Source organism: Ranitomeya variabilis, chromosome 4, assembly GCF_051348905.1.
Source record: "Ranitomeya variabilis isolate aRanVar5 chromosome 4, aRanVar5.hap1, whole genome shotgun sequence".
Classification (NCBI taxonomy): domain Eukaryota; kingdom Metazoa; phylum Chordata; class Amphibia; order Anura; family Dendrobatidae; genus Ranitomeya; species Ranitomeya variabilis.
The window spans coordinates 521,183,628-521,210,336 of record NC_135235.1 but is presented as its reverse complement, the minus strand read 5'-3'; the positions used below and the strand labels follow the sequence as shown (position 1 = coordinate 521,210,336).

General features: G+C 46.3%; 2 protein-coding genes across 3 annotated transcripts in view; both read left to right on the top strand.

Annotated features, from left to right (window-relative positions):
* Positions 1 to 3: 3 nt before the first annotated feature.
* The window catches only part of UBE2Z (ubiquitin conjugating enzyme E2 Z), a 52,822-nt gene continuing 26,116 nt past the window's right edge, over positions 4 to 26,709 (top strand). Inside the window, exons 1-5 of one of the 2 annotated variants that reach the window (XM_077252189.1) lie at positions 4 to 194; positions 12,010 to 12,082; positions 13,482 to 13,669; positions 15,747 to 15,858; positions 15,945 to 16,057. In XM_077252189.1, the coding sequence (XP_077108304.1) occupies positions 4 to 194; positions 12,010 to 12,082; positions 13,482 to 13,669; positions 15,747 to 15,858; positions 15,945 to 16,057 (677 nt within the window). Of the gene's footprint in view, positions 195 to 310; positions 390 to 12,009; positions 12,083 to 13,481; positions 13,670 to 15,746; positions 15,859 to 15,944; positions 16,058 to 26,709 lie in introns of those variants that run through there. The other variant, XM_077252190.1, reaches the window with a different exon arrangement.
* LOC143769097 (uncharacterized) lies at positions 4,479 to 5,763 on the top strand. The gene is made up of 2 exons (XM_077257675.1): positions 4,479 to 4,603; positions 4,694 to 5,763. Exons 1-2 carry the CDS (start codon positions 4,590 to 4,592, stop codon positions 5,646 to 5,648), a joined length of 969 nt encoding a protein of 322 aa, XP_077113790.1. The 5' UTR covers positions 4,479 to 4,589; the 3' UTR covers positions 5,649 to 5,763.

Genomic DNA, 26,709 nt, shown 5'->3' with positions numbered 1-26,709 from the left:
GGAATGGCGGAGAGTCCGGCGGCTGAGGCGATAATTCTCCAGGGGGCGGTTGGGGGAGGGTTGGTCACCCACCTCAGCGGCCTTCAGCCCCCCGGCACCTCGCACCTGGCAACTTCATCCGTGTGGGACCCGACAGCCAGTGCTGACTGGGACAACGAGAGGGCGTCCGCGCAGTGTGTGCTGCGGATTAAGCGGTGAGAGGCCGGGTGACCCCGCTGTGCGTGGCGCCCCACAGTGGGCGGGGCATAGGCTGGACATGACCTTACTAATGACATCTATTAAAGGGTCTTCCTGGCAACAACCACCCCCATCATCCACTGCTGCCACCGGCTGATCACAGCAGCATGCTTAGCTCATTACTGGTGGCTGCCGTCTCCCTCACCTGGCAGGTAGTGCCCCCCATGTCACCCGCGGGCGTCTGCTGTTGAGCATACTGCCATTAATAGTACCGATATCCGTCACTTTCTGCATTATTATGGTATGTGTCCACGGGCCGGATTACATCCGGATTAGCTGCGGATTAATACGCTGCGCACAGCCGCAGCGTCCAGATGTTACAGCATAGTGGAGGGGATTTTATGAAATGCGAACACGCATCCGGCGGCCCTGCGTATACGGACATGCGGCGCGTCTTTTTAGAACATAGCATGTCTGTTTACCTTGTGGCGCCGCACCTTCGCCGCAAGGTAAATCACAGGGTCCTATGTGTGGGGTGCGGAGATTCCGGATGTGTGCAATGAACACTTCAGAATCACCGCGTGTACAGAAGGGGGCGGCGCTTTGGGCAGAGCGAGTCTTCCGCTCCGTCCAAAGCGCCTGCAATCCGGACAGTGGACAAATACCCTTACATGTAGAGCTTCTTCCAGCTGCAGAGCAAAGATGATTTATAGATTTCTGATAGTTGACATATTTCAAAATAAAAAATCCCCCCTCCCCCTTTCATTACATGGCAAAATAGCTTTGTTTTGCTGCTGTAATATGACTGACGCTAAGGCTATGTTCCCACGATGAGTATCCGGCAAGCTTTTGATGTTGCAGATTTTTTGCACTACTTTAACATTGATGCAATTTTTTAGGATCGGTCATGAATGTCTGATTGGAGGGGGTGCAGCACCCCTGATGATCCGCTGCTCTCGGTGTTTGAGGAGCCCAGAACTGCTCGGTTGCGGAGCTGCGCAGCACTGTAAAGTTGACAGCTGTGCTCTGCAGCTCCATAACTGGTCAGTTCCAGCCACAGTAAAGCTGATCGGCAGGGGTGCTGGGTGTTGGACCCCCACCAATCAGACATTGAGGACCTATTCCAAGCATAGGTCATCAATGTTATAGTAGACAACCTCTTTGTTAATTACGTTGTTTCATTGCAGATTTGAGTGCATTTTTTACGAGTCTTAATCACTCTTTTTCAACTGCGTTTTTTGTCTCCTTTTGGTATGTTATGTTTTACATACAGATGCTTTATTTTGGACACTTTCTGTTTTTCTTAGCTTGATAAAAATCATGTGCAGATTACTTATCTTATTTTTATCTTTAGATTTTCCACATTTCATTCAAGTCTATGGGAAAAATCCAGAAATAAAACCCATATTGACCGCAGGAGAATTGATATTACAGATTCCAAATTCAGAACCACAGTTCAGGTTCTGCAGCATAAAACAGCACTGTGTGCATGAGACTTAATTAATCCCATCCACTTTGCTGGATCTCTAAGAACCTATGTGTCCATGCACGAAAATACGCACCAAATACTCATTATGGGAAATTAGTGTTGCCTATGCCAGGGGTGCTCAGTTTATGCAATGTCTTCTGCCTCTTGGTTTTTCGCTTTCTATTTTATAACTGAATCTGAAACTTAGAATAGCGAGAAACTTTTGTTTCTTCTGTGGTTAAAGGGAATGTGTCACCTGATTTCTTACCATAAAGCATTACCATGGTGTTATAGTACTTGGCTTTCTCAACACATGCTCGGTAATCTGTGCATGTTGGCATTATGTGGGGCATGATGTGATAATAGTGCACACACAATATACTGCCAGTTAGTAACTCGCTTCTGGATAGATAAGACATGCTGTCCCACAGGCCGGGATGCGTCACTCTAAGATATAGCCGAGGGCTGCATTCAGCCTCTGTCACATTGGACATGAACGATGTATGTTGCTCTACTTTTCCTGTTGAATCAACAGAATCCTGCTTAATTGTAAAGAGCTGTGTAATTTTATGGCGCTATATAAATAAAAATAATTATTATAGAACCTAGGCAGAGCACCTTAAAACTCATCGTGGTCTGTGGGTGATATTTGGCCTGCAGCAGATATGTCACTGTGTTGGTATAAGGGTATGTGCACACGGTGCAGATTTGCCTGCGAATTCGCAGCAGTTTTCCATCAGGTTTACAGTACCATGTAAACCTATGGAAAACCAAATCCGCTGTGCCCATGGTGCGGAAAATACAGCGCGGAAACGCTGCGTCTTTTATTCCACAGCATGTCAATTCTTTGTGCCGATTCCGCAGTGTTTTACACCTGTTCCTCAAGGAATCTGTAATGCTGTAGATAAGCCACCGATGTATCCTGAAAGATGAGAAAAAGAGGTTAGATTATACTCACCCAGGGGCGGTCCTGGTACGATGGGTGTCGTGGTCCGGTCTGGGGCCACCCATCTTCTTACGATGACGTCCTGTTCTTGTCTTCACGCTGCGGCTCCAGCGCAGGCGTACTTTGTCTGCCCTGTTGAGGGCAGAGCAAAGTACTGCAGTGCGCAGGCGCCGGGCCTCTCTGACCTTTCCCGACACCTGCGCACTGCAGTACTTTGCTCTGCCCTCAACAGGGCAGACAAAGTACGCCAGAGCCGCAGCGTGACTACAAGAAGAGGACGTCAGCGTAAGAAGATAGGAGGCCCCAGACCGGATCACGAGCCCCATCGGACCGCAGCGGGACCACCCCTGGGTGAGTATAATCTAACCTCTTTTTCTCATCTTTCAGGATACATTGGGGCTTATCTACAGCATTACAGAGAGCTGTAGATAAGCCCCTGATGCTGGTGGGCTTAGCTCACCTTCGATTTTGGGGTGACAGGTTCCATTTAAAACTATTACATTGGTGGCACTGACCTTGGCCCGCAGGATGAGCGATATCCAGGCCCTGTCAATAAACCCTTCTTATTCGCAGGTATATGAGGAAGGATAGGATTATATTAAGACCTGATCCGGCCTACCTTCCCAAGGTAGCCTTAAAATTTCATAGGAGTCAAGACATTGTCCTGCCCTTCGTCTGTAATAACTTTAGGAATTCAGGGGAGGAAAAATTTCACAGTTTAGATGTTAGAAGAACACTGTTAGGCCGGGGTCACACTAGACCGTAATACGGACGAGTGCTATGCGATAAAAAATCGCATAGCACTCGGCACAATGTTAATCTATGGTGCAGCTCCCATCATCCGATATTTTCTCCACCGTATTTCGGATCCGAGGGAACTCGCAGCCTGCTGCGATTGTCAGCGTATCTCGGCCGAGACTCGCCAATGCAAGTCTATGGGTGCGAGAAAAAATCGGATTACACACGGACCATGCGTGTGCATTGCGAGAAATACGGAAGACTTCTCCAGGTGACAGGAAATTGAATCATCCATCATCAGGAAGCTTTGGAATGCTAATTTATGCCCCACGCTGGATTGCAAACCAGGAAGCACGCCTCCACGGAGTGTACTGTGTAGCAGCATGGCCAGACATATAAATGTGGAGATGCTGATTGCTCTGGTCCATGATAGACCAGAGTTATGGGACCAACGCGATGCACATTATGCTGACCGCGCACGAAAAGACGCAGCATGGAGGGCAATCTGTCGCCACATTTTCCCCGATTTTGATCAGCGACCTCAAGAGGTTCAGCAAGAAATTTGTAAGTACCATTCTTTACACAAAAAATGTGCTTTAACATTTTTGGAACGATAAAAATAGGCGTGAACACATCATATGTGGTGTGTTTTGGAGTGATGTAAATGTTCCAAGCTCTTGGTTGAGGCTACAAAAACATTAACAAGACACACCAATATGGTTCCAATATATTAGCTACAGTCCTTTCAGATCTTACCAAGGGAGTTTTAGGTCCCCTTAGGCTCCTGGGCCTGTGTGTGCTTGCAAACCCTGAACCTGTTGTAGTTATGTGATTGTGCAGCATGGTGGCTCACTGGATATGAGTCCTGGGTTAAAATTCCACCAAGGCCAAAAGATGCAGAGTTTGGATGTTCTCTCCGTGTTTGCGTGGGTTTCTTCTGGCCACTCCGCTTTCCTCACACAATCCAAAGACATACTCATAGGGAATTTATATTGTGAGCCACATTGGTGACAGCAATGATAATGTTTGTTCCAAACTGCCGAATATGTTATCGTTATGTAAAAATACAGATTCTTTCTTATTATTTGTTATCCCCCAAACAACTTTTTCTTCTTTGCAGTGAATGATGTCACTAGACGCTGGCGGAGTTGCCGGGATCAATACCGGCGGGAACGTCAAGTTTCGGGGCGGAGTGGTGATGCAGCACCCAAAAAAAGAAAATATCTTTATTTTGATAGGCTGAATTTTCTTGCCCCGGTGATGGAGCTCAGACCGTAAGTGGATGCATGTCCAAAAAACTTAGACACATCTTCTAATCGAATCTGTTTATAATTTTTGCCTCTCAAATCATTTTTGAAATACAGAACAGAGTCCAATCTGACAGAAAGAGAGACTGCATCTGACTCGGAGTTGGTGATTGACCCCATTGGTGAGGATTCCGAAAGGGCTGGACCCTCAGAGCAAGCACAAAGCAGCAACCAACCACAACCAGCAGCAGCGTCTTCTGCCACACAGGAGGCCAATCCAGAGGTTGAGGAAGGAGGCCAGAGCAGCAGTCCAACCTTGGCTCTGGATACATCACCACAGCCTACTACCAGACCAAACCGTGGTCGGCGCAGAAGGGTGGCTTCTAACACTGGCACCAGGAGGCAAGTGGATACAGGGGTGTTGGACTATTTGGCAAGGGCTGCACATGACGATGGGGAGGAAGCGTACTTCCGCAGTCTTGCCCGCTATTTACGCCCCATTCCACGTTCGCTCAGGCTGCGTACCAGAGGTTGTATACAAATTGTTATTGATGCGGCAACACCCCCAAACAACCCCATTCGTTTGTTCAACTACCTAGAACAGTGGCAAATGTCACCTACAAATGTTCTGGCAGTGCAAGACCTTCCAGAGGAACCCAACCAAACAGTTGCAGCACCCTCCTTGCCACGTATAGCTCCACCACACCAGCCTGCCCAAAACACCCACCAACAAACAAACAGGGCAATGAATGAATATCCATCCACTGCCCAATCTGACCACTTGAACAGACACATGTTTGGAGGCTGGTCCCACCATGTGTCTGCTCGACATGGCCAGATTGGGGGTTATGACCAAATGGGTCAATACAGTACACAGGACTTTATGCCCTTCTACCCTCAACATCCAGTTTTACCTCACACTCAGGAACGAAACGTGCAACAACACCCTTCATATATATCTGCCATACCACAGGTTGACAGTCTGGTTGGTCCACCACCTAGGCCAAGTTCAGCACATGCTGGACACCCGCCATCATCATCATCGCCACCCCCAACCTACCAGAACCTGTAAGTTCCGGCCCAAAAGTTTCAGCATGTCATTTAGTTTTGTTAATTTTATTATTGTGCGCCATTGGCCTGTTATTTTTTCATTTTGACTCTGGTTACTAGGCCTAAAATTACATATGATGTGAATATGTTTAGGCCAAATATATATATATGCTTGGAGCATTAAAATTGTTGCCCAAAATATGAGTGTTGTGTATTCTTAGGACTACAAAGGTGATGTTGCAACTTTCTCTTTTTTTTGGAAAGTAAAAGAAGATACATACTACACAATTCAAACATGAACATTAAGCTATTTATTACCTAACAATATAAAGAAAATTTAAATCACAACAGCATTGTCTTGCCAATCAGTCGCTCCCTCTGGTGACACAAAATAATTTGTTAACACATCTCGAACTTTTAGGCCTGAGGGCTGACGACGAGAAGGAAGAACACGTGGAGTAGGCAATACAGTATTAGCATAATCAATTTCATCAGCAGCAGATGATGGGCAATCATGTTTTCTAGTAAAGTTGTGAAGAACAACACATGCTTTGATTACACCATTTACATTGCCTTCACTCAGTTGTATTGCGGACTGAAGGACCCGCCATTTAGCAGTGAGAATGCCAAATGAGCACTCTACCAGACGGCGGGCACGTGAAAGGCGCAAATTAAAAATTCGACGCCGGTAGTCCAGGCCTCTCCGTGGATATGGCCTCATGACGTTCCGGGATAATTGAAACGCCTCATCTGCTACCATCATGTAAGGCACCACATCTAAATTTGCCCCTGGTAAGTTACTTGGGGGTGGGAGATCCAAATCATTGTTGCGCAGCCGCCGACCCATTAAGGAAGAACTGAAGACTCTAGAGTCTCCAGTTCTCCCATAGGCCCCAATATCTACAATTATAAACCTGTAGTTGCTGTCGACCAGGGCCAACAGCACTACAGAGAAAAACTGTTTATAATTATAGAATTGTGTCCCTGAGCCCGGCGGCTTACGCACACGGATGTGCTTTCCGTCAAGAGCACCAATACAGTGCGGAAACTGGCAGGTGTCCTGAAATCCTTGGGCAATCCGTAACCAATCGGACATTTTCGGCTCAGGCATCACCTCTTGATGGAGTCTTCGCCATATTTCCGTGCATGTATCCCGCACAATTCCTGAAATTGTAGATTTTCCAAGTAAAAACTCTAAATGCAGTGCCGCATATGATAGTCCAGTGGCAAGGAAGCTAAAAGAAACAAGATAATTTGTTTACCCGACAAAATTCAAACATTCCAGTGTTCTCTGTGGAAAAAATACAATTGTCAAAATAATATGCCAGGATTCCACAAACATTAAGGACATGCGATGGCTTTGATGTTCGATTTGCTCAAATATTCCAAATTTAGCCCAAATTACGTTGTTTTATGGCTGATATGACTAATTTTTAACCCCAGAAAAACTCATAGAAAGTCGGGGGTCGTCTTATATGACGGAAACTACGGGTATGTTGAAGTTTAGGAAACATTTAAGTAGCTATTTTTCACAATGGGCAATACCCTTAAACACAAATCTTTGTTGGGAAACAGAGGATTGATACATACCGTAAAGTAAGGATAAGGCGCTCCTCTGCACAAATTGATTTTCGCATCCTGGTGTCCTTCTTGGTAATCCCTGGTCGCAAAATCTCCAACAAAATATCAAAGGTTTGGATCCGCATCCGACAATAGTTGAAGAACTTGTCTGGATTGGTCCTCAGAGCAGCATACAGACGTTGGAAATGTCCTTTCTTGATCCGTTGCTTCATAAGTGGATGTACCCACATCCGTCTCCGCCTCCTCGGATCAACAATTACTGGGTATGGCTCTCCAAAACGTTGTGAAAGTACCCAGTTGTAAAGCACACGCTCTGTGGTGTTAAAAGTCAGTAGATCCGACATGTTGCTCATCAAGCAGAAGTGCACCAACACAAGCAGGGACTCTGCTGCCTTCATTGGTGGCTGCCACCTGTTTTAGGGCCCTTAAATCATGTTCTGGGTGATGATTTAAATTTCTTCAGGTGCCAAAACCGTTATATGTCCATTTTGCAAGCTTGCGTGAAAATCTCGGCATACGGATGCCATACGGATGTCACACGGATGTCACACGGATCATTTGATGCGAGGAAAACGCATCCTCGCACGGCACACGGATCACTGTTTTTGAAACATTTGTGCGATTCTCGGCCGTGAAAAACGGACCGTTTTTTTATACGTTAAGTGTGTCCCCGGCCTTAGAGTACATATCTATATTTAGCCAGTTGAGGAAAACCCAGTCCTTGTTTGTAGCCTTTAAAGGGAACCTGTCACCTGAATTTGGCGGGACCGGTTTTGGGTCATATGGGCGGGGTTTTCAGGTGTTTGATTCACCCTTTCCTTACCCGCTGGCTGCATGCTGGCCACAATATTGGATTGAAGATCATTCTTTGTCCTCCGGAGTACACGCCTGCACAAGGCAATATTGCCTTGCGCTGGCGTGTACTCCGGAGGACAGAGAATGAACTTCAATCCAATATTGCGGCCAGCATGCAGCCAGCGGGTAAGGAAAGGGTGAATCAAACACCCGAAAACCCCGCCCATATGACCCAAAACCGGTCCCGCCAAATTCAGGTGACAGGTTCCCTTTAAGGGTAGCGGAAAGGGGTATGGGGTATCAAAGAGTACCATTGCAAGATGGATGACGGAGGCCATTAGTTTAGCCTATTCTACTAGCGGTGCCCAGTTCCCGAGGGCATCAAGGCTCACTCCACCAGAGCAGTGGCGACCTTCTGGGCAGAGAAAGCGAAGGTATCGATTGATCATATTTCTAAGGCCGCTACCTGGTCCTCACTATCTACGTTCTTTAGGCACTAAAGACTGGATATATCCTCCTCTGCTGACTTATCCTTTGATAGAAGGGTGCTGTAAGCAGTGGTCCCTCCATAAGGTGTTTCATTTCTCCATAAATCTCTCAAGTGTGCTGTCAAGGGTGAACGGAAAACCCCAAGTTTACTTAATGGTAGCCGTTTTTTTCTAGAACTCATGACAGCACCTGTATTTTCTCCCTGTTTTTCTCGTCATATCGGTGTGCACTATAGTTGTCTGATTTGTCCTGGTGTGGTGGCAATCGGAGTAATTATAGTTTGTCAAAAATCATAGCTGCCATCAAGCCCTGGGATTCATAATGGAGAGGTGTCTATCAGACACCCTCATTAGTAACCCAATAATCAAAAGTAAAAACACACCCACAGCAATAATAAAACGTTATTTGAATAAAGACTCCCCCACACTATCCATCATTCTTCAATTTATTGAGAAAACAAAACGCCGTAATTCAACTAATCCAAAGTAGTTGAGCAATGGATACCTGAAAATCATAAAAAGACAGAAATAAAAAAAAAGAGACAGTGCCTCGTTCACCAATTTATTACCAAAAATGTCCCCCAAATCTGGCTCCAGCTATTGTGAATAGCAGTAAAGTGACCGCTATTGACAAGCACCGGGTAGTGACGAAAATGTTCATCAAACTTGCCAGGTTTCGTTGATTGCAGTGTGAGCCAGTGATGCTGATGAGCGTTGTCATCAGTACCCGGCGCCTGTGAATAGCGGTCACTTTACTGCTATTCACAGTAGCCGGAGTGAGATTCAGGAAACGTGGGCTACGTCAGAGCTTTGTGGGAACATTGTTAGTAATAAATTTGGTGAATGAGGGGATGTCTCTTGTTTTGTTTGGCTACGTTCACATTAGCATTGCGTCAGGCGCTGCCGCGGCGACGCATGCATCATGCATCCCCTATATTTAACATGGCATAGCACTTGCGTTTTGTGACGCATGCGTCACTGTTGTGCATGCGTCAGGGCGCAGAGGACGCTGCATGATGCAATTTTTTCTGCGCCAAAAACCATGCAAAAGTGGACGCATGCGTCACAAAACGCTGCGTTGTGCATGCGTTTACATTTGCGTTGTGCGTTGCGTCGCCGACGCTGCACCGCACAACGCAAATGTGAACGTAGCCTTTCTGTCTTTTTATGTCTTCCAGGCATCTATTTCTGGACTAAATCAGATTCTTTGGATTACGGCAGACCTGCATGGGATGTTTTTTTTTTTGTTTGTTTGTTTTGTTTTTATTGGTGAACGAGGGACCGTGTGGGGGAGTCTTGCTTCAATTAAAGGGTTTTTTTTTTTGATTACTGGGTTAGTAATGGGGTGTCTGATAGACACCTCTCCATTACCAACCCCAGGGCTTGATGACATCTATGATTTATCAAAAATCACAGCTGCCATCAACCCCAACTACCATTACTCTGATTGCCGCCGCACCAGGGCAATCGGGAAGAGCCAGGCAAAGTGCCAGAATTTTCCCATCTAATGTGATGCGCCAATTCTGGGGTAGCTGGGGGCTGGTATTTTTAGGCTTGGAAGGGCTCAACAACTAGGGACCTTCCAGCCTGATAATATAAGTCTGCAGCTGTCTGCTTTACCTTTGCTAGTTATCAAGCATAGCGGTGGATCCCACTTCGTATTTTTAAATTAAAGGGACTCTGTCACCTGAATTTGGCGGGCTATGTAAATGCCCTGTGTCCGGTCCGATGGGCGGTGTTTCCTCTGCTTGCATTCACCCCTTCCTTTCTCGCTGGCCGCAATATTTTCTGGAATTTCCGTATGTTTCTTCCGTAGTTCACGCGTGAGCAATGCAATCTTGCCTTGCGCACGCGCAGTATGCTTTGCCCAACTGCGGGCAAAGCCGAAAAGCATTAGTGCGCATGCGCCGACGCACTATGTCCCAGAACACAGCCAAATACTTCTGGGACATAGTGCGCGGGCGCATGCGCACTAATGTTTTTCGGCTTTGCCCACAGTTGGGCAAAGCATACTGCGCATGCGCAAGGCAAGGCTGCATTGCTCACGCGTGAACTACGGAGGAAACATACGGAAATTCCAGAAAATATTGCGGCCAGCGGGAAAGGAAGGGGTGAATGCAAGCAGAGGAAACACCGCCAATCGGACCGGACACAGGGCATTTACATAGCCCGCCAAATTCAGGTGACCGAGTCCCTTTAATACGTTAAATAAGGCAAAACACACTTTAATGCCACAAGGCAAACACTAAAGGGTGCAAGTTTATTATATGTGGGGGGCTTGTGAAATTGCTTCTACAGGATATCTATCTCTTTATACAAGATTGCTGTTTAAATAACATAGAGAATTACAGTATGTAAAATATTAGGTTAAAAACAGATTGCATATGGATGCCATACACACGTTAGCTGAGAAATCTCATTGTACTTGCATGACACTCTTCTTACTTTTCTGTATCAAAGCGATATATATATTTTTTCCTTTTAAATACAATCGTGTAACTACAGCTTTAGTACTAGTCACTGCCTCCATTCTACGGAATCTGAAGTTTAATCAGAAATTTTAATGGAGGTGCCCTCTTTGATATGGCCAAGAGGCTCAGTGCATTGCTCTGACCACTGGTTTTGCATGTCTCTGCCTCCCTCACTGATGATTGACAGCACTGGCTTGCCTGATCTTTCACTGGAGACAGTGCTCCCTCCAGGCAAGCCAGTGACAGTCAATCATTAGTGATGGGGCATGCAAAACAAGTGTTGCGTCGGAATGGTGCACTGGGCCTACCTTACCAAGGGGGCGCCAAGCATTTTAATTCGCAAGTTTGATTAAACTTCAATTTCGACTGAACAGAGGGAGCGAATAGGATATGAAAGGTGCATGTTATTTATTATTATTATTATTATTATTATATATATATTTTTTTTATAGGGACAATTTTCCTGCACGCTATTTGCTTAGTTTATGCTGTCAGTTTGGGCGACACACTCCCTTTAAAGCATATCTAGTGGGGTGTCATCTCTGGCACCTTCATCTAATTAATGCTGGCCTCTGATCCACGTTGTGTAAGAGATTGCCACATATACCTGCAGTAACAAGGGGCAGTTAGTCTTATTCTGATTGTTTCAAATTAAAATCTAATCTCCGGATAGTTGATAACTTGCTGGTCAGTGGTTGCCTGACTGTAGTGCCGTATCAGGATGGAGCTATACAGCACATGCTCGCCTCTGCTAGATTTACTTGCGTCTAGGACTACCGGAGATCGCCGAGTACTATGCTCAAACATTATCGTAGGCAATGGAGCATTTTTGAGTGTTTTTCTCAGGATCTGTGTGGGTCCAAGAGGCCAGATCACTACAATCAGCAAGTTATCACCGATTCTTTATAAAGATAAGATGATGCAATGATGGGAATAACACATTAAGGATAGAGCAGAGCCAGCTCTGTGGATATGCAAAAAAAACCCCATTTTATGTCTGTGCATTTTGTTATTCAGTGTTCTGATATTTCTTCCTATTCCTCCTTAGGGATATTATGTCAATTTATAAAGAGCCTCCTCCTGGGATGTTTGTAGTGCCGGATCCACATGACATGACAAAGGTACACATGACATGACCTCTTCTGTGCTTGTCATTATCAGTCTAAATGGGTTACAACTTATGCTGTTGCACTGCTATGTGTAGCACAAGTGGTTGGGTGATCGCAGCTTCTAATCCCCTAATAAAACTTTTAAATCCAGTAAAAAACTGTTTTTAAAAATATGAAAAAAAGTAAAAAAAACACAAGTTAAAATTTTAAAAAGTACACATTTGGTATTCCTGCTTTTGTAAAAGTCCAATCAGTTAAAATATAAAATAAATTAATCTGATTGGTAAACGACGCAATGAAAAAAAAATCAAAATGCCAGAATCGTGTTGTTTTTGGTCGCCACAACATTGCAATAAGAGGCAATCAAAACATCGTATCTACCCCCAAATAGTATCGATAAAAATTTCCTGGTGCAAAAAAAATAGCCGTCACATAGCCCCATGTCCCAAAAAATTAAAACGTCACGGGAAATGGAGACAAATGCTAAATTTCTTTTTCTTACAGATTTCTGAATTCTTTTTCTCTACTTAAATTAAAAAAAAAAAAAACTATACATGTTGGGTATCTGTATACTCGTACCTTCCTAGAGAATCACACTGCCAGGTCAGTTTTACCATAAAGTGAACAGGGTAAATAAAAACAAAAAAAAAACACAATTGTGAAATTGCACTTATTTTGCAATTTCAACACACTTAGGCTATGTGCACACGTTGCGGATTAGCCTCTGGAATTTTTTGTGCGGATTCTGCATCTCTTGGCAGAAAACGGAGGTGCCGATTTGATGCGTTTTTTATGTGGATTTTGTGCGGATTTACTGCGGATTTTGTGCAGATTTCTTGCGTTTTTACCCCTGCGGATTTCTATAGTGGAATGGGTACAAAAACGCTGCAGATTTGCACAACAGAAGTGACATGCTACTTCTTTTAATCCGCAGCATTTCCGCGCAGAATTTTCCGCACCATTAGCACAGCATTTTTTTTTTTCATTGATTTACATTGTACTGTAAATCACTTGCGGATCTGCAGCATTTATGCACGGTAAAAAACGCAGCGGATCCGCAGGAAATCTGCAACGTGTGCACATAGCCTTAGAATTTTTTTGGTAGAATGAATGGTGTCATTCAAAAGTGCAACTTGTCCCACAAAGAACAAGCCCTCATACGGCTATACCGACGTAAAAAATTAAAAGCTAGTTATGGTTCTCGGAAAAAAACCAAAAACAGAAGATGGCTGTTAGTTTTAATGTTAAAATATAACAATTATGATCCTTGTATTTTTCCCAAAAGCAGACATTGGGGCCAGCAGAGCCACCCCATAGTAACTAGATTGTTGGTGGGGATAGATATAGTCTTGTTTACATCCAAGTTCTGCTTCATCCTTAGTAATGGTGTAAACCCTTTTTTGTCTTGCAGATCCATGCACTTATTACAGGTCCGTTTGATACACCTTATGAAGGCGGCTTCTTCTTGTTCTTGTTCCGCTGTCCCCCCGATTATCCCATTCACCCCCCTAGAGTTAAACTGATGACAACTGGCAACAATACTGTGAGGTTTAACCCCAATTTCTATCGTAACGGCAAAGTCTGTCTGAGTATTCTTGGGTAAGAAACTGGTTGTAAGTAACTGTACTGTGGCTTGCCTCAAATTCCCTGGTTTGTACATACAGTGAGGGAAATAATTATTTGATCCCTTGCTGATTTTGTAAGTTTGCCCACTGACAAAGACATGAACAGTCTATAATTTTAAGGGTAGGTTAATTTTAACATTGAGATAGAATATCAAAAATAAAAGCCAGAAAATCACATTGTATAAATTCTATAAATGTATTTGCATTTTGTAGTGAGAAATAAGTACCGTATTTTTTGGATTATAAGACGCACTTTTATGATCCCCAAAATTAAGGGGAAAATGGGGGTGCGTCTTATAATCCGAACTCTGTTCTTACCAAGAGGACAATGCTGCGGGCCAAGAGCTGAGGGTGTTGCAGTGGTGGTCCTGCGGTGTGAGGTGGTGGTATGTCAGTAGAATTTTTGCTTTCTTGGCCTTTTTTCAGAGAATATGAATGATAACATCAAAACTTTTTCTCCACTCAAGGTTAGTGAATGGGTGAAGTCATTTATTGTCAATCTGTATTTTCTCTTTTGAAATCGTAATGACAACCCAAAACATCAAATTGACCCTGATCAAAAGTTCGCATACCCCATTTCTTAATAACATGTATTGCCCCCTCTAACATCAATGACAGCTTGAAGTCTTTTGTGGTAGTTGCGGATGAAGTTCTTTATTTTCTCAGATGGTAAAGCTGCCCACTCTTCTTGGAAAAAAGCCCCCAGTTCCTGTAAATTCCTGGGATATCGAGCATGAACTGCGCGCCTGAGATCTCCCCAGAGTGGCTCAATAATATTGAGGTCAGGAACCTGAGATGACCACTCCAGAACCTTCACTTTGTTCTGCTGTAGCCAATGACAGGTTGACTTGGCCTTGTATTTTGGATCATTGTCATGTTGGAACGTCCAAGTACGTCTCATGCGCAGCAGTATTTGCTGATAACGTGCTGCATTCATCTTTCCTTCAACCTTGACCATGTTTCCTGTGCCTTTGTAGTTCACACATCCCCAAAACATCAGCGATCTACCTCTGTGCTTTACAGTAGGAATGGTGTTCCTTTCATCATAGGGCCTTGTTGACCTCTCTCCAAATGTGACGTTTATGGTTGTGACCAAAAAGTTTAATTTTAGTCTCATCACTCCAAATTACCTTCTTCCAGAAGTTTTGAGGCTTGTGGCATTTGCGTAGTAATGGATTTCTTCTGGCGACTCGACCATGCAGCCCATTTTTCTTCAAGTACCTCATTATTGTGCTTCTTGATACAGCCACACCTCTAGTTTTCAGAGAGTCCAATATTTCAGCTGATGTTATTTGTGGGTTTTTCTTTGCATCCTGAACAATTTTCCTGGCAGTTGTGGATGACATTTTTGTTTCTGTCTGACCGTGGTTTTGTTTTTACAGAGCCCCTGATTTTCCATTTGTTAATCACAGTTTGAACACTGCTGACTGGCATTATCAATTCCTTGGATATCTTTTTGTATCCCTTTCACAGTTCAACTACCTTTTTTCTGTAGATCCGTTGACAAATCTTTTGCTTTCATCATGACTCACAATCCTGAAATGTCAGTGGCTGGATGAAAGATGCAAGAGTCTGTCTGCATCCCAGAAACTCACTCAGCTTTTATGCACACGCGCTGATTACAAGCAAACAGGTCACAGGTGAGGATGGTACCTTTAGTAGCCATTCAAACCTATTTGTGTCAACTTCTGTGCATGTTATCAGGCCAAATTCACCAGGGTGTGTGAACTTTTGATCAGGGTCATTTGGATGTTTTGGGTTGTCATTATGTTTTAAAAAGAGAAAACAGAGTAGTTTGACAATAAATGGCTTCACCCAACCACTAACCATGAGTGGAGAGAAAGTTTTGGTGTTAGCATTCATATTCTCTGAAAAAAGGCCAAGAAAGCAAAAATTCTGCCGGGGTATGTAAACTTTTGAGCACAACTGTATTTCCCCCACTGTAAGTATAGTAGTGAAAAAATGGAGCCTCCAGAACCAGAAGTCTCACAGATCGCCCATCATTGGCCAATGATAAATGTCTTTACCAATACTGCAGTTTTCTTCCCCAGTACTTGGACAGGACCTGCATGGAGTCCAGCTCAGAGCTTGTCTTCAGTGCTCATCTCTATCCAGTCCCTAATGACAGAAAATCCTTATCACAATGAGCCTGGATTTGAGCAGGTACTGCAAACCCTTGGATCTGTTTCTTGACTCTAGGACTAATGAATGTACCGTACTTGTAATATTTACTTTCTGCTTCACTTTAGGAACGACATTCTGGAGACAGCAAGAACTACAATGAGTGCATTCGTCATGAGACCATAAGAGTGGCAGTATGTGAAATGCTGGAGGGAAAGTGCCAGTGTCCTGAGGCCTTACGGTGGGTCCTTGTATTCCAGTGATTCCTATAACACTGCAGTGTAAAGTACATACATTCACTGCTGCTATCAGCAATACGTTATTGTAGGGAGACACAATAAAGGGCCCTCATCAAGTGTTTGTGCAAGGTATTTGATTTTCATTTTATCATTGATCGGTATGAGGGAGTTTTTGCGGGATCAGATGTATTTTTAGTGGCTCCTTTTTAGAATATGTCACCTGAAGCGACATGTACGCTTTACATTTGTTTCTATTTGAGGTGGAATAGTTGTTTTGGGGACTTGAATAGCATATCATAGTTTTCATTTGATGTGATTTTATTTTTTAAACTATTTGATAATTTATACTGGAATTTATATCTTTGTATTATGTTTTCATTGAAATTTACATGGACTGGAAAATGTTGCCCAGATAGGATATATAATCTCTCTTCATATCCTTGCATAACTAGCTAAATCTGTTGCTGTGAAAATATGGTTGAGACCCTGTGTAATAACTGTCAGCCGCAATCTTTGCTACCAAGTTTTACCATAAACAGTACCAATTTGATACTGCTCTTGGAAAGGTTATGGTAAAGGCCTGTCTATACAGGAATTTTTAGCCCCATCCTGGCATACTACATGCTGTTATTTTCTATTTCAGGTCCCCATGTACAGTGCTGTCACCATTATTGGCACCCCTCATTTTTTTTCATAGACAGTATATCGTAAGATATAAATAGAAATGTACCATAGTTGTATCATCAGGATTTTTTAATTAGTGGTCCAAAATAATACAACAATAAAACATTGTTTTTCAACTTTCATGTTGCAATTTCAAAGAAACAGCATAGCATATGCAGCAATAAAGGCACCCCTAATTCATACTTGATTGCACAACCTTTGGCATTGATGACCGCCTCCAAACGTTTCTTGTAGCCATCAATAAGCTTCTTGCACTTCTCAGCTGGTATTTTCTCCCATTCTTCGTTTGCAGTTTGTTCAAGCTCTTGAATGTTTGCAGGGTTTTTTTTCCCAATGGCAGGTTTCAGCTCACCCCAAAGATTTTCAATGGGATTGAGTTCAGGAGTTATTGCTGGCCATTTTAAAAAGTCCTTATCTTTTTTTTTTTTTTTTTTTTTTTCAACTATTCCTATATAGTTTTGGATGTGTACTTTGGGTCATTGTCTTGCTGGAGAACCCATGATCTTGGACTCAAACCAAGTTTTGTTTACACTGGTTAGGACATTTCACTCTAAAATCTCTTCATAATTCTCATGATTTCATGATTCCTGTGATATGGTCAAGGCCTCCAGTACCAGACGCAGCAAAGCAACCCACAGCATTATGTATAGTCCACCATGCTTAACTGTTGGTAGGGTGTTCTTTTCCTTATAAGCTTATTGCGCTATCTGTAAACAAACTGTTGCTTTGCATTGCCAAAAAGGTCCATTTTTGTTTCATCTGTCCACAGGACATTTTCGCAGAAGGATTGTGGTTTGTCAAGGTACTTTTTGGCAAAGATCAGTCATTCCTTTTTGTCTTGTCTACAGCAATGGTTTCTTCCTTGGCCTTCGTCCATAAAGCTCTACTTGGCTTAATGTGCAGCATACGGTACTTCTTGAAACCATGACCCCAGAATGTTCTATGCTGGCCTTCAGGTCTTTGGATGTTTGATGTGGTGTTTTTTTTCCCACCATTCTCACGAACCGTTAAAGACATCTCTTGCCAATTTTCCCACATGTCCAGGGAGGTTCTTGACTGTTCCATGCTTGGCAAACTTTTTAGTAACATTGCGCACTGTTGAAACTGGGATACCAAGGTCTTTGGAGATGGCTTTATACCCATTGGAAGTCTTGTGTTTGCTAATAATAGCAGTTCTGATGTCCTTAGACAGCTCTTTTGTTTTCACCATTGTTACAAAGGAAAAGGGCCTACTATGTGTGGCTTTTTAAAGCCCTGAAGTCATCATTCATTGGCTAATTCATGTCACATGGGCATCGACCATTAATCAGAGGGGATTCTCACTTACGACTTACCACAAGTGAAACAAAATGTTTCCATATTAATTTAATGTAAAGGTTTTTCTATTTTCCTCCCATTGTTTTTTGTTGTCAATTATTATTATTTGCTCTTTTGTATTTAACACGAGTGTTCTATACAAAAAAAACCTGTTTCACTTGATTCATTTTTTTCAGGAGACATTCCACATTATGTACTTGGCAGCTGGGCCCACATCATACCCAGCAAATGCTGGCTGTGTTACAAATCTGGCATCTGCCTGTAAATATAGTGACTGGAGCCTGCTCCAGTTGCTGCAGTTTTAGTACTTAAATGCTACAATCAGTTACTGATAGTGATATTTAACCCCTTAGTGACAGAGCCAATTTGGTACTTAATGACCAGGCCAATTTTTACAATTCTGACCACTGTCCCTTTATGAGGTTATAACTCTGGAACGCTTCAACGGATCCTGCTGATTCTGAGATTGTTTTTTCGTGACATATTGTACTTCATGTTAGTGGTAACATTTCTTCGATATTACTTGCGATTATTTATGAAAAAAATGGAAATATGGCAAAAATTTTTAAAATTTTGCAATTTTCAAATTATGTATTTTTATGCCCTTAAATCAGAGAGATATGTAAAAATAAAGTTAATAAATAACATTTCTTTATCGCTTCATTGGGGGACACAGGACAACCATGGGTGTGTAGCGCCCCCACCGCCGCAGGGCCGTAGGGGCTACCCGGTACCGGGCCTCTGAGTCTCTGCTCTGGGGTTGTCACGGTGGCTAGGCCCGGTCCGTGACCCTGCCGAGGGGCGTACAGTGATAGATATGATGTAGATGGTGGTGATGAGGCTGTAGTGGTGCAGTGCAGTAAATAACAAGGACACAAGGTTGCAGTCTCTTTACCTCTTTACTGAAGATCTCTGGGTCCTCAGTCCAGAACACGGTTCACCAGGCTGCGCAAGTCCGGCCGGTCCAATAGCACCTCCAGAGTTCTCTTCACAGGTGGAAATCGGTGCCTTCCTTCTAGCGCTATGTGTTGTGGTCCTTCCCTGCTGTGCTTACAGAAAGTCCCCCACAACTGTTGTGTCTGTTTCTTAAGTTCCCTCACAACTCGATTAGATGATGTTCTGCTAATCCTCCGTCCCTCCCTGTTGTTCTGGTTGGGACAACACCCGTTTGACGGGTAGGCTCGGAGCTCTTCCGGGACCCTAGAGTCGCCCCTCTCCACAAGTTGCCCCCCAAGACTGCATAGGTGATTAAAGTTAGACAGCCCGCCTTAGACTGACTGTCCTGCCGCTGTTTGGAGTATTGCTTGAAGCTGAATGTTATGATACTCCCTCGGCGTTCCGGCCACCGGTAGTGCGCCTCAGTAGGATGTTGCTTCGGTCTTACAGCACGACTCCTACTGGTATTTCTCCTTTTGCGTGATCTCGCTTCTCACTCAGCACAATCTATCTCTCTTCTAATCCTTCCTTGGGCACCGCCGCTACCCGGAGCAGGCACGGTCCCGTTACGTTCGTTCAAGTTGCCAAGCCTCTGTCAGGATCCCACCCCTGACAGAGACCCTACTGTATCTTCCCCTACAACACCCTCTGCCACAAGGTGTTGCCTGGTTCCAACCCAGTCAGCTTTCTGATCTAACTTCCTGCCTGACCCCCAGTTTACCCACTATGGTGGGGAGTGGCCTAGTGAATAGAACCCTTAGCTCCCCCCGGAGGCCCGACTGTGAAATGTATTGGTGTCTGTGATACCTGATCAGATGAACTCCTTCAGTGCCATCAGATGCACCATAGCTCCCCATAGTGGCGGAGCCACAGTACTGCAACGACCAGGACTCTGGGGCGCTGCACTCCCCCCTGGTTAAACACAGTACTCCGGGACTGAGAAGAAAACAACAATACAAGTCAGCAAAAAGACATACAGTTTTGTTGAGTGCAATAACAATAAGTATACTTAAACAGAGCTTCCCTTTATGGGAGGTAAGGACACTTGAACGTTACAAACATGGTTAGATATCATAGCAACATGCTATAAATAACTTTTCTTACCCAACCGGGTATTCTACTAAGTGCAAAATTGTTGAACAATAATTTAACATTGCCTTTAAGGACATACACTCTAAATCCACTAAAGACCTTCCTATAATCACATTATAAGGTAATTTAACTTTTCCATTCTCCTTCTATAAATCTGCAGGACCGCCTATCCTAACGGCACCAGACCTACTGCCTCTCCTTTCTATGCAGGACCGCCCCGTTCAGCCCGGGCCTACTGCCTTTTCCACTACTATACACAGTATAGAGCATAACATTACTTTCAGTTTAAGAGCACTGAGCCATCTCTACATGACTCCTATGAGGACTCAGGGTTTACCTTCTATCCTAATTATCTATCAACGTTATCAACCATTCTCTTTATATAACATCAAATCTTCTCATTATCTTTCTCACTAACATGCATGCTGGACACCACGTCTACCCCTACGGGCCCACTGCATCCTTCTGCTATCTTTCACTTTTTCTTTTCAGAGAACATCATCAGCATTTCTTCACAATTAACTAGTTGAATACATATAACTTACTCATGTAAACATTATCATCACTTTCTTTCGTCAAAACATTATTGCTACCTGTCTTAAAGCAATATCATCGTTTAAGTGCGACAAATGAACATCCCCTTTAAGAGGGGACCAAGTCTCTATGAGGTAGCGCGTCTTCTCAAGCTACCAGTCCATACTCAGCAAAGGTTCCAGAGTGGTATCTTCACAAAGAGTCCTTCTTTAAGTAAAACCAGTAGGGAGCACCTTTAATAAGGTGCAAACTATGTACAAAAAGTTCGTATCATGCACTGTTCATGATTTCAGCAGTTCTTTTCAACTAAAAACTTGTGCAAAAACTTTGGAAAAACAAACAAAAACAAAACAATAGGGATCCCGGGTCAACAGAAGGATCCCCTTAAGAGTTAACCCTGAACGGGTTTAGCAGCAAAACAGTAAAACAACAACTATTTACATTGCTCAGTGTATCGAGGTTTATTCTCCCAAGTCTGGGGGCGGCTTCCGTGAGCACCGCCCTCCTCCCGCCACCACATAAAGGGCGTCTGCACCCCGGATTGGGGTCTGGGTACTCACGGTTCTCCTCGGAGTGATGGTCCGTAAACATTTGGCACACAGGGAGATTGGGGCAATGACCGCTGGTCTCAGTGAATCATCGGAGGATGGTACGGTCACTTCTGGCTTGTATCTGCGCACGTGCAGGGCATACCACCCCTTATCTCCCCAGTGGCGAGTGTACCGAACTCGGTCTCCTGGGTAGAGATCCCGGCCTGGGTGTCCCTCAATGAGGTGCGCCTCTACATCCCGCCGGTTGACAAACACTTCCAAGGCAAGACCGGGCTCCTTAATGAAGCCCCAACCCCCCTGCAGCCGGAAGGTGCTGATCACGCCATGGCGCTGCGGGCCCCAGTTCTCCTCAGCAGCCTGCCTGACCTGGGCTTTGATTTGGAGGTCCTTCTCCCGCTCAGCCTGACGCCGGAGCTCCTTCTTGCGGGCCCACTCCTCTTCTTGCTGGCGCAGCTGCTGGCGGTATTCCCTCTGGCGGATGACCTCAATACTCTCCCCTTCCTCCTGGGCATCCCCTGGAAACCCCATCAGGTTGGTGGTGGCCGCGCGGGTCCACTTGAAGGTTACCCATTCTCCCTGGAGCTGCGGGGGCTGCTTGATGGGTCGCAGGGGGCTATCGGCTGTCTGCAGGGTTTCCCAGGGCCTCTCGCACTCGATGCGGCTACACACCCGTCCGGGTGGTCGTGGTGGGGGCGAGTCTAGATCCACCAGCAGGGGCTCTTCAATCGCCACGCCAGGGTTGGCGCCGTTACCTGCTTCCGCCGCATCTCCGGTGCCGGTCTCCTCTGTGGTCGGCTGCGGGATCGATGCTTGGTGCGGGTGCGGCTCCTCACTAGAGATGGTTGCTCGCTGACAGAGACTCCGGAACTGCCGGCAACGCTCCTCCACCTCTGCCCCGAGGATCTCCTGATTAGCGCAGCCTGGTACGAACTCCGTCGGCTCCCATTGGCGGGGCCTGGTACGGGTCTTCTCTCCCTCTCCGGGGTGACTTCCGCGCTCCATGCTGCCAATCGGATTCTGCCTCGTGGCATCCAGAGGCTCTTGCTCCTCCCCGTCCGGAGGACGGCCTTTCTCTCCTCCACCATCCCACACTAGGAGGCGGGCCCTTCTCCTTGATGGGCATATTTTTTGAACATAGTAGTATCTGTGAGGGGTGGGCTCCATCTTCGCGCCGCTCTTCCAAGCCACGCCCACGATGACACGCCCCATGTTCCCTGCGCGCCACATAGTACTATCATGGCGACGGTTTTGGCGGGGAATGTCATAGCACAGTCTTTGCAACATAATACTGTCTTAGCACAATAAATCTCAGTTCCAAGGCACACATGACCTGATTCTTCAGGCTTAAGTAGATCCTGTTCGTGACGCCAAGTTGTAGCGCCCCCACCGCCGCAGGGCCGTAGGGGCTACCCGGTACCGGGCCTCTGAGTCTCTGCTCTGGGGTTGTCACGGTGGCTAGGCCCGGTCCGTGACCCTGCCGAGGGGCGTACAGTGATAGATATGATGTAGATGGTGGTGATGAGGCTGTAGTGGTGCAGTGCAGTAAATAACAAGGACACAAAGTTGCAGTCTCTTTACCTCTTTACTGAAGATCTCTGGGTCCTCAGTCCAGAACACGGTTCACCAGGCTGCCAAGTCCGGCCGGTCCAATAGCACCTCCAGAGTTCTCTTCACAGGTGGAAATCGGTGCCTTCCTTCTAGCGCTATGTGTTGTGGTCCTTCCCTGCTGTGCTTACAGAAAGTCCCCCACAACTGTTGTGTATGTTTCTTAAGTTCCCTCACAACTCGATTAGATGATGTTCTGCTAATCCTCCGTCCCTCCCTGTTGTTCTGGTTGGGACGGCACCTGTTTGACGGGTAGGCTCGGAGCTCTTCCGGGACCCTAGAGTCGCCCCTCTCCACAAGTTGCCCCCCAAGACTGCATAGGTGATTAAAGTTAGACAGCCCGCCTTAGACTGACTGTCCTGCCGCTGTTTGGAGTATTGCTTGAAGCTGAATGTTATGATACTCCCTCGGCGTTCCGGCCACCGGTAGTGCGCCTCAGTAGGATGTTGCTTCGGTCTTACAGCACGACTCCTACTGGTATTTCTCCTTTTGCGTGATCTCGCTTCTCACTCAGCACAATCTATCTCTCTTCTAATCCTTCCTTGGGCACCGCCGCTACCCGGAGCAGGCACGGTCCCGTTACGTTCGTTCAAGTTGCCAAGCCTCTGTCAGGATCCCACCCCTGACAGAGACCCTACTGTATCTTCCCCTACAACACCCTCTGCCACAAGGTGTTGCCTGGTTCCAACCCAGTCAGCTTTCTGATCTAACTTCCTGCCTGACCCCCAGTTTACCCACTATGGTGGGGAGTGGCCTAGTGAATAGAACCCTTAGCTCCCCCCGGAGGCCCGACTGTGAAATGTATTGGTGTCTGTGATACCTGATCAGATGAACTCCTTCAGTGCCATCAGACGCACCATAGCTCCCCATAGTGGCGGAGCCACAGTACTGCAACGACCAGGACTCTGGGGCGCTGCAGGTGTATGCTGCTGCTGCTGCTAGGAGGCTGACACTATGCAAAAAAGGAAAAAGGCGTAGCTCCTCCCTGGCAGTATACACCCACCGACAGGCACCAAGCACCTCAGTTTGTGCTTAGTGTCTGTAGGAGGCGGACCTGGATCTTCAGATCCGCTGCTAATCTTGATTCCTTTACAGGTTTTGTTGTTTTTATTAACATTTTGGCTTTTCTTTTTCAGATACAGCATTCAGGGATTCAGGGTGCAATCTTTCACCCTGCCTCCCCAGGAGGGCGGCTGAGCGAGCAGTGTGGTGTCATCCGCATCACAGCTCTCAGACCGCCGGCAGGACATTATCCCCTGTCACCCTCCCAGGTGCTCCAGGGTCTTTATGGTGGCGGTCCTTGCCAAACAGTCCCCCTCACCCCTCTCCTCGGAGAGGGCTGAGAGGAAGACGGTGGTCACCAGCGGTGACCGTCCCCCTTGTTTTGGGTTCGAGGCCGTCTTCTGGACGAAGGATTCTGTTCCAGCGACCCCTCTCTCATCGGGCCCCTGGTCGATCCTCTCTCCCTCTACCTGTGGAACCGGAACATGCAGGTACCAGCGCTTCAGCAGCCGCTCCCCCGCAGCAGTATTTCCCTGTCTAAATGTACAGTGCTTTCACACAGTCACAGCCGTTTTTACTTTCACTTTCACGCTGCGGCCGGCCATGCCCCCTCCGATAGGCCACGCCCCCTCCTTTTTCGGCGCTCTTTTCCTCCTCCACTCAGAGGGGTTTTTACATCCCGGCACACCCTTCCCTTTCAGTGCGGCCCTATCAGGAGCCTTGGCTTATTCCTCTCAGTACAGCACCGCCCCTTCTTCTCTGCTGGCACTTCCTGCTTCAGCAGCTCCATGCACAGGAGACATCGTGTGTTGGAGGACACGGACAACTCTGCTCTGCGGTGCGGTAGGATTGCAAAGCTATATTGGCCCCGATCTCGGTATTATCCATACCACTGTAGGCCCTTTAGTCTTTTCTGTAGTATAGTGCTGCAGAATATCCTTATGTCCAACTCTTCTGTAGCCTCCCTTACCAAACCTACCATAACTCACTACGCCTGTGCTCGTTGTAAGATAAAGTGGTCTGTAGGCCAATCGTCACCTCTCTGCCAGTCCTGCAGTCCTCCTGCCATGTCTGCCCCGCAGGAAGCTTCCGAATCTCGGGATGGGGGCGCTCTCCCTCCCCCCTGAGTGGGCCGTTGCTATCTCGCAGTCGGTCTCTGATTTGACTAAGGTATCTCAGTCCCTGGTCCAGGCGCTTGAACGTCTTCCACAGCCTTCAGCCACCAGCGCTCCGACCGTCTTCCATGGCGAGTCGGCCGCACCTGACCCTGAACCACAGGGAGACAAATCAGCCAGCCGCTCTAGAAAGAGGACTCTGTCTGGCTCTTCGTCTGGTTCTCCAGGTCCCTCCGCAGTGCTCAAGCTGCTCTCCTCCTCCCAATTCCCCTCTTCGGAGGAGGACATTGGGTCTGATGTGGATTCCCAGTCCGGTTCTGACTCCGATTCAGACTTCTAGCATGCAGGCTGTCGTAGATAGTCTTATTTCGGCTATATCGCTAACCCTCAAACTAAAACAAGACGAGGTTTCCCCCCAGGATTCCTCTGTCTCCTTTAAGCGGGTGAAGCGTCCCTCTCGCTCCTTTCCTACCCATGAGGAGTTTGAGTCTACCCTGTCTAAACACTGGGAACATCCTGAAAAACGTTTTTCGGGTAGAAAACATCTGGACGTGCTCTATCCCTTTAGCGCCGATCTTCTCTCCAAGTGGGCTGAATCTCCCAAGGTCGATCCACCGATCTCCCGTCTTTCCTCCAAGACTGTTCTCTCCTTACCGGACGGCGCGTCGCTTAAGGACGCATCGGACAGACAAATTGAGGCGCTGGCCAAATCAGCTTTTGAGGCAACAGGTGCTTCCCTCTGCCCCAGCTTTGCTTCCACATGGGTGGCTAAGGCCATATCTGCCTGGGCCAAGATTCTCCGCCGAGGCATTTTGGCTTCGGCCTCCCCTACCGAGCTGGCTGACCTCGCCGACCAGATTAACCACGCAGGGAAATATCTTCTCACTGCCTCCTTAGATGCAGCAGCCTGTTCAGCCAGGGCAAGCAGCAACATTGTCGCTATGCGCCGCATTCTTTGGCTCAAAGCATGGAATGCAGATGCTACTTCCAAAAAGTCTCTCACCAACTTGGCGTTTCAAGGTTCCAGGCTTTTTGGCGCTCGTCTGGATCAAATTATCTCAGACGCGACTGGGGGCAAGAGTACCTCTCTCCCCCAGTCCAAGCCAAAACGCTTCTTTAACCCAAACGTTCCTCGAACATTTCGCCCCTTTCGTCCGTTTGCAGCTTCAGATTCCTCTTCGCAACAAAAGCGACCCGCTACCACGGGTGGACGTAGAAAACCCTCTTACAAGCCAGCTCCCATGTGGAGATCCAGGGCTCCACCTCCCACGTCTTCCGGACCTCGTTCCAACAGATACCGTTCCAAGTGACGGGTCGCCCCCACCTGGGAGTCTTTCCAGGGTGGGAGGCAGGCTTCTTCTCTTCAAAGACACCTGGCTGTCAGTGATCAGCGACGCCTGGGTCAGAGAGATTATCACCTCCGGGTACAAGATCGAATTTTCTACCCTCCCGGAAAATCGCTTCTTTCTCTCTCGCCCCCCAAAGCAACCGTCCCATTTACCCGGCTTGCTTCAAGCCGTAACGTCTCTGGTCGCCGCCGGAGTCGTAATTCCCATTCCTTCCGAAGACCGTTTTTGCGGGTTCTACTCGAACCTTTTTGTAGTCCCAAAGAAGGACGTGTCTCTTCGCCCTATCCTGGATTTGAAGCTTCTGAACCGCCACGTCCGACCTCGCCACTTCAGAATGGAATACCTGCGGTCAGTGATCGCCGCCATGGAACCCGGGGAGTTCCTCTGCTCGGTCGACATCCAAGATGCGTACCTTCATGTCCCCATCTGCGTACGGCATCAGAGATTCCTTCGGTTTGCTGTCGGGGAC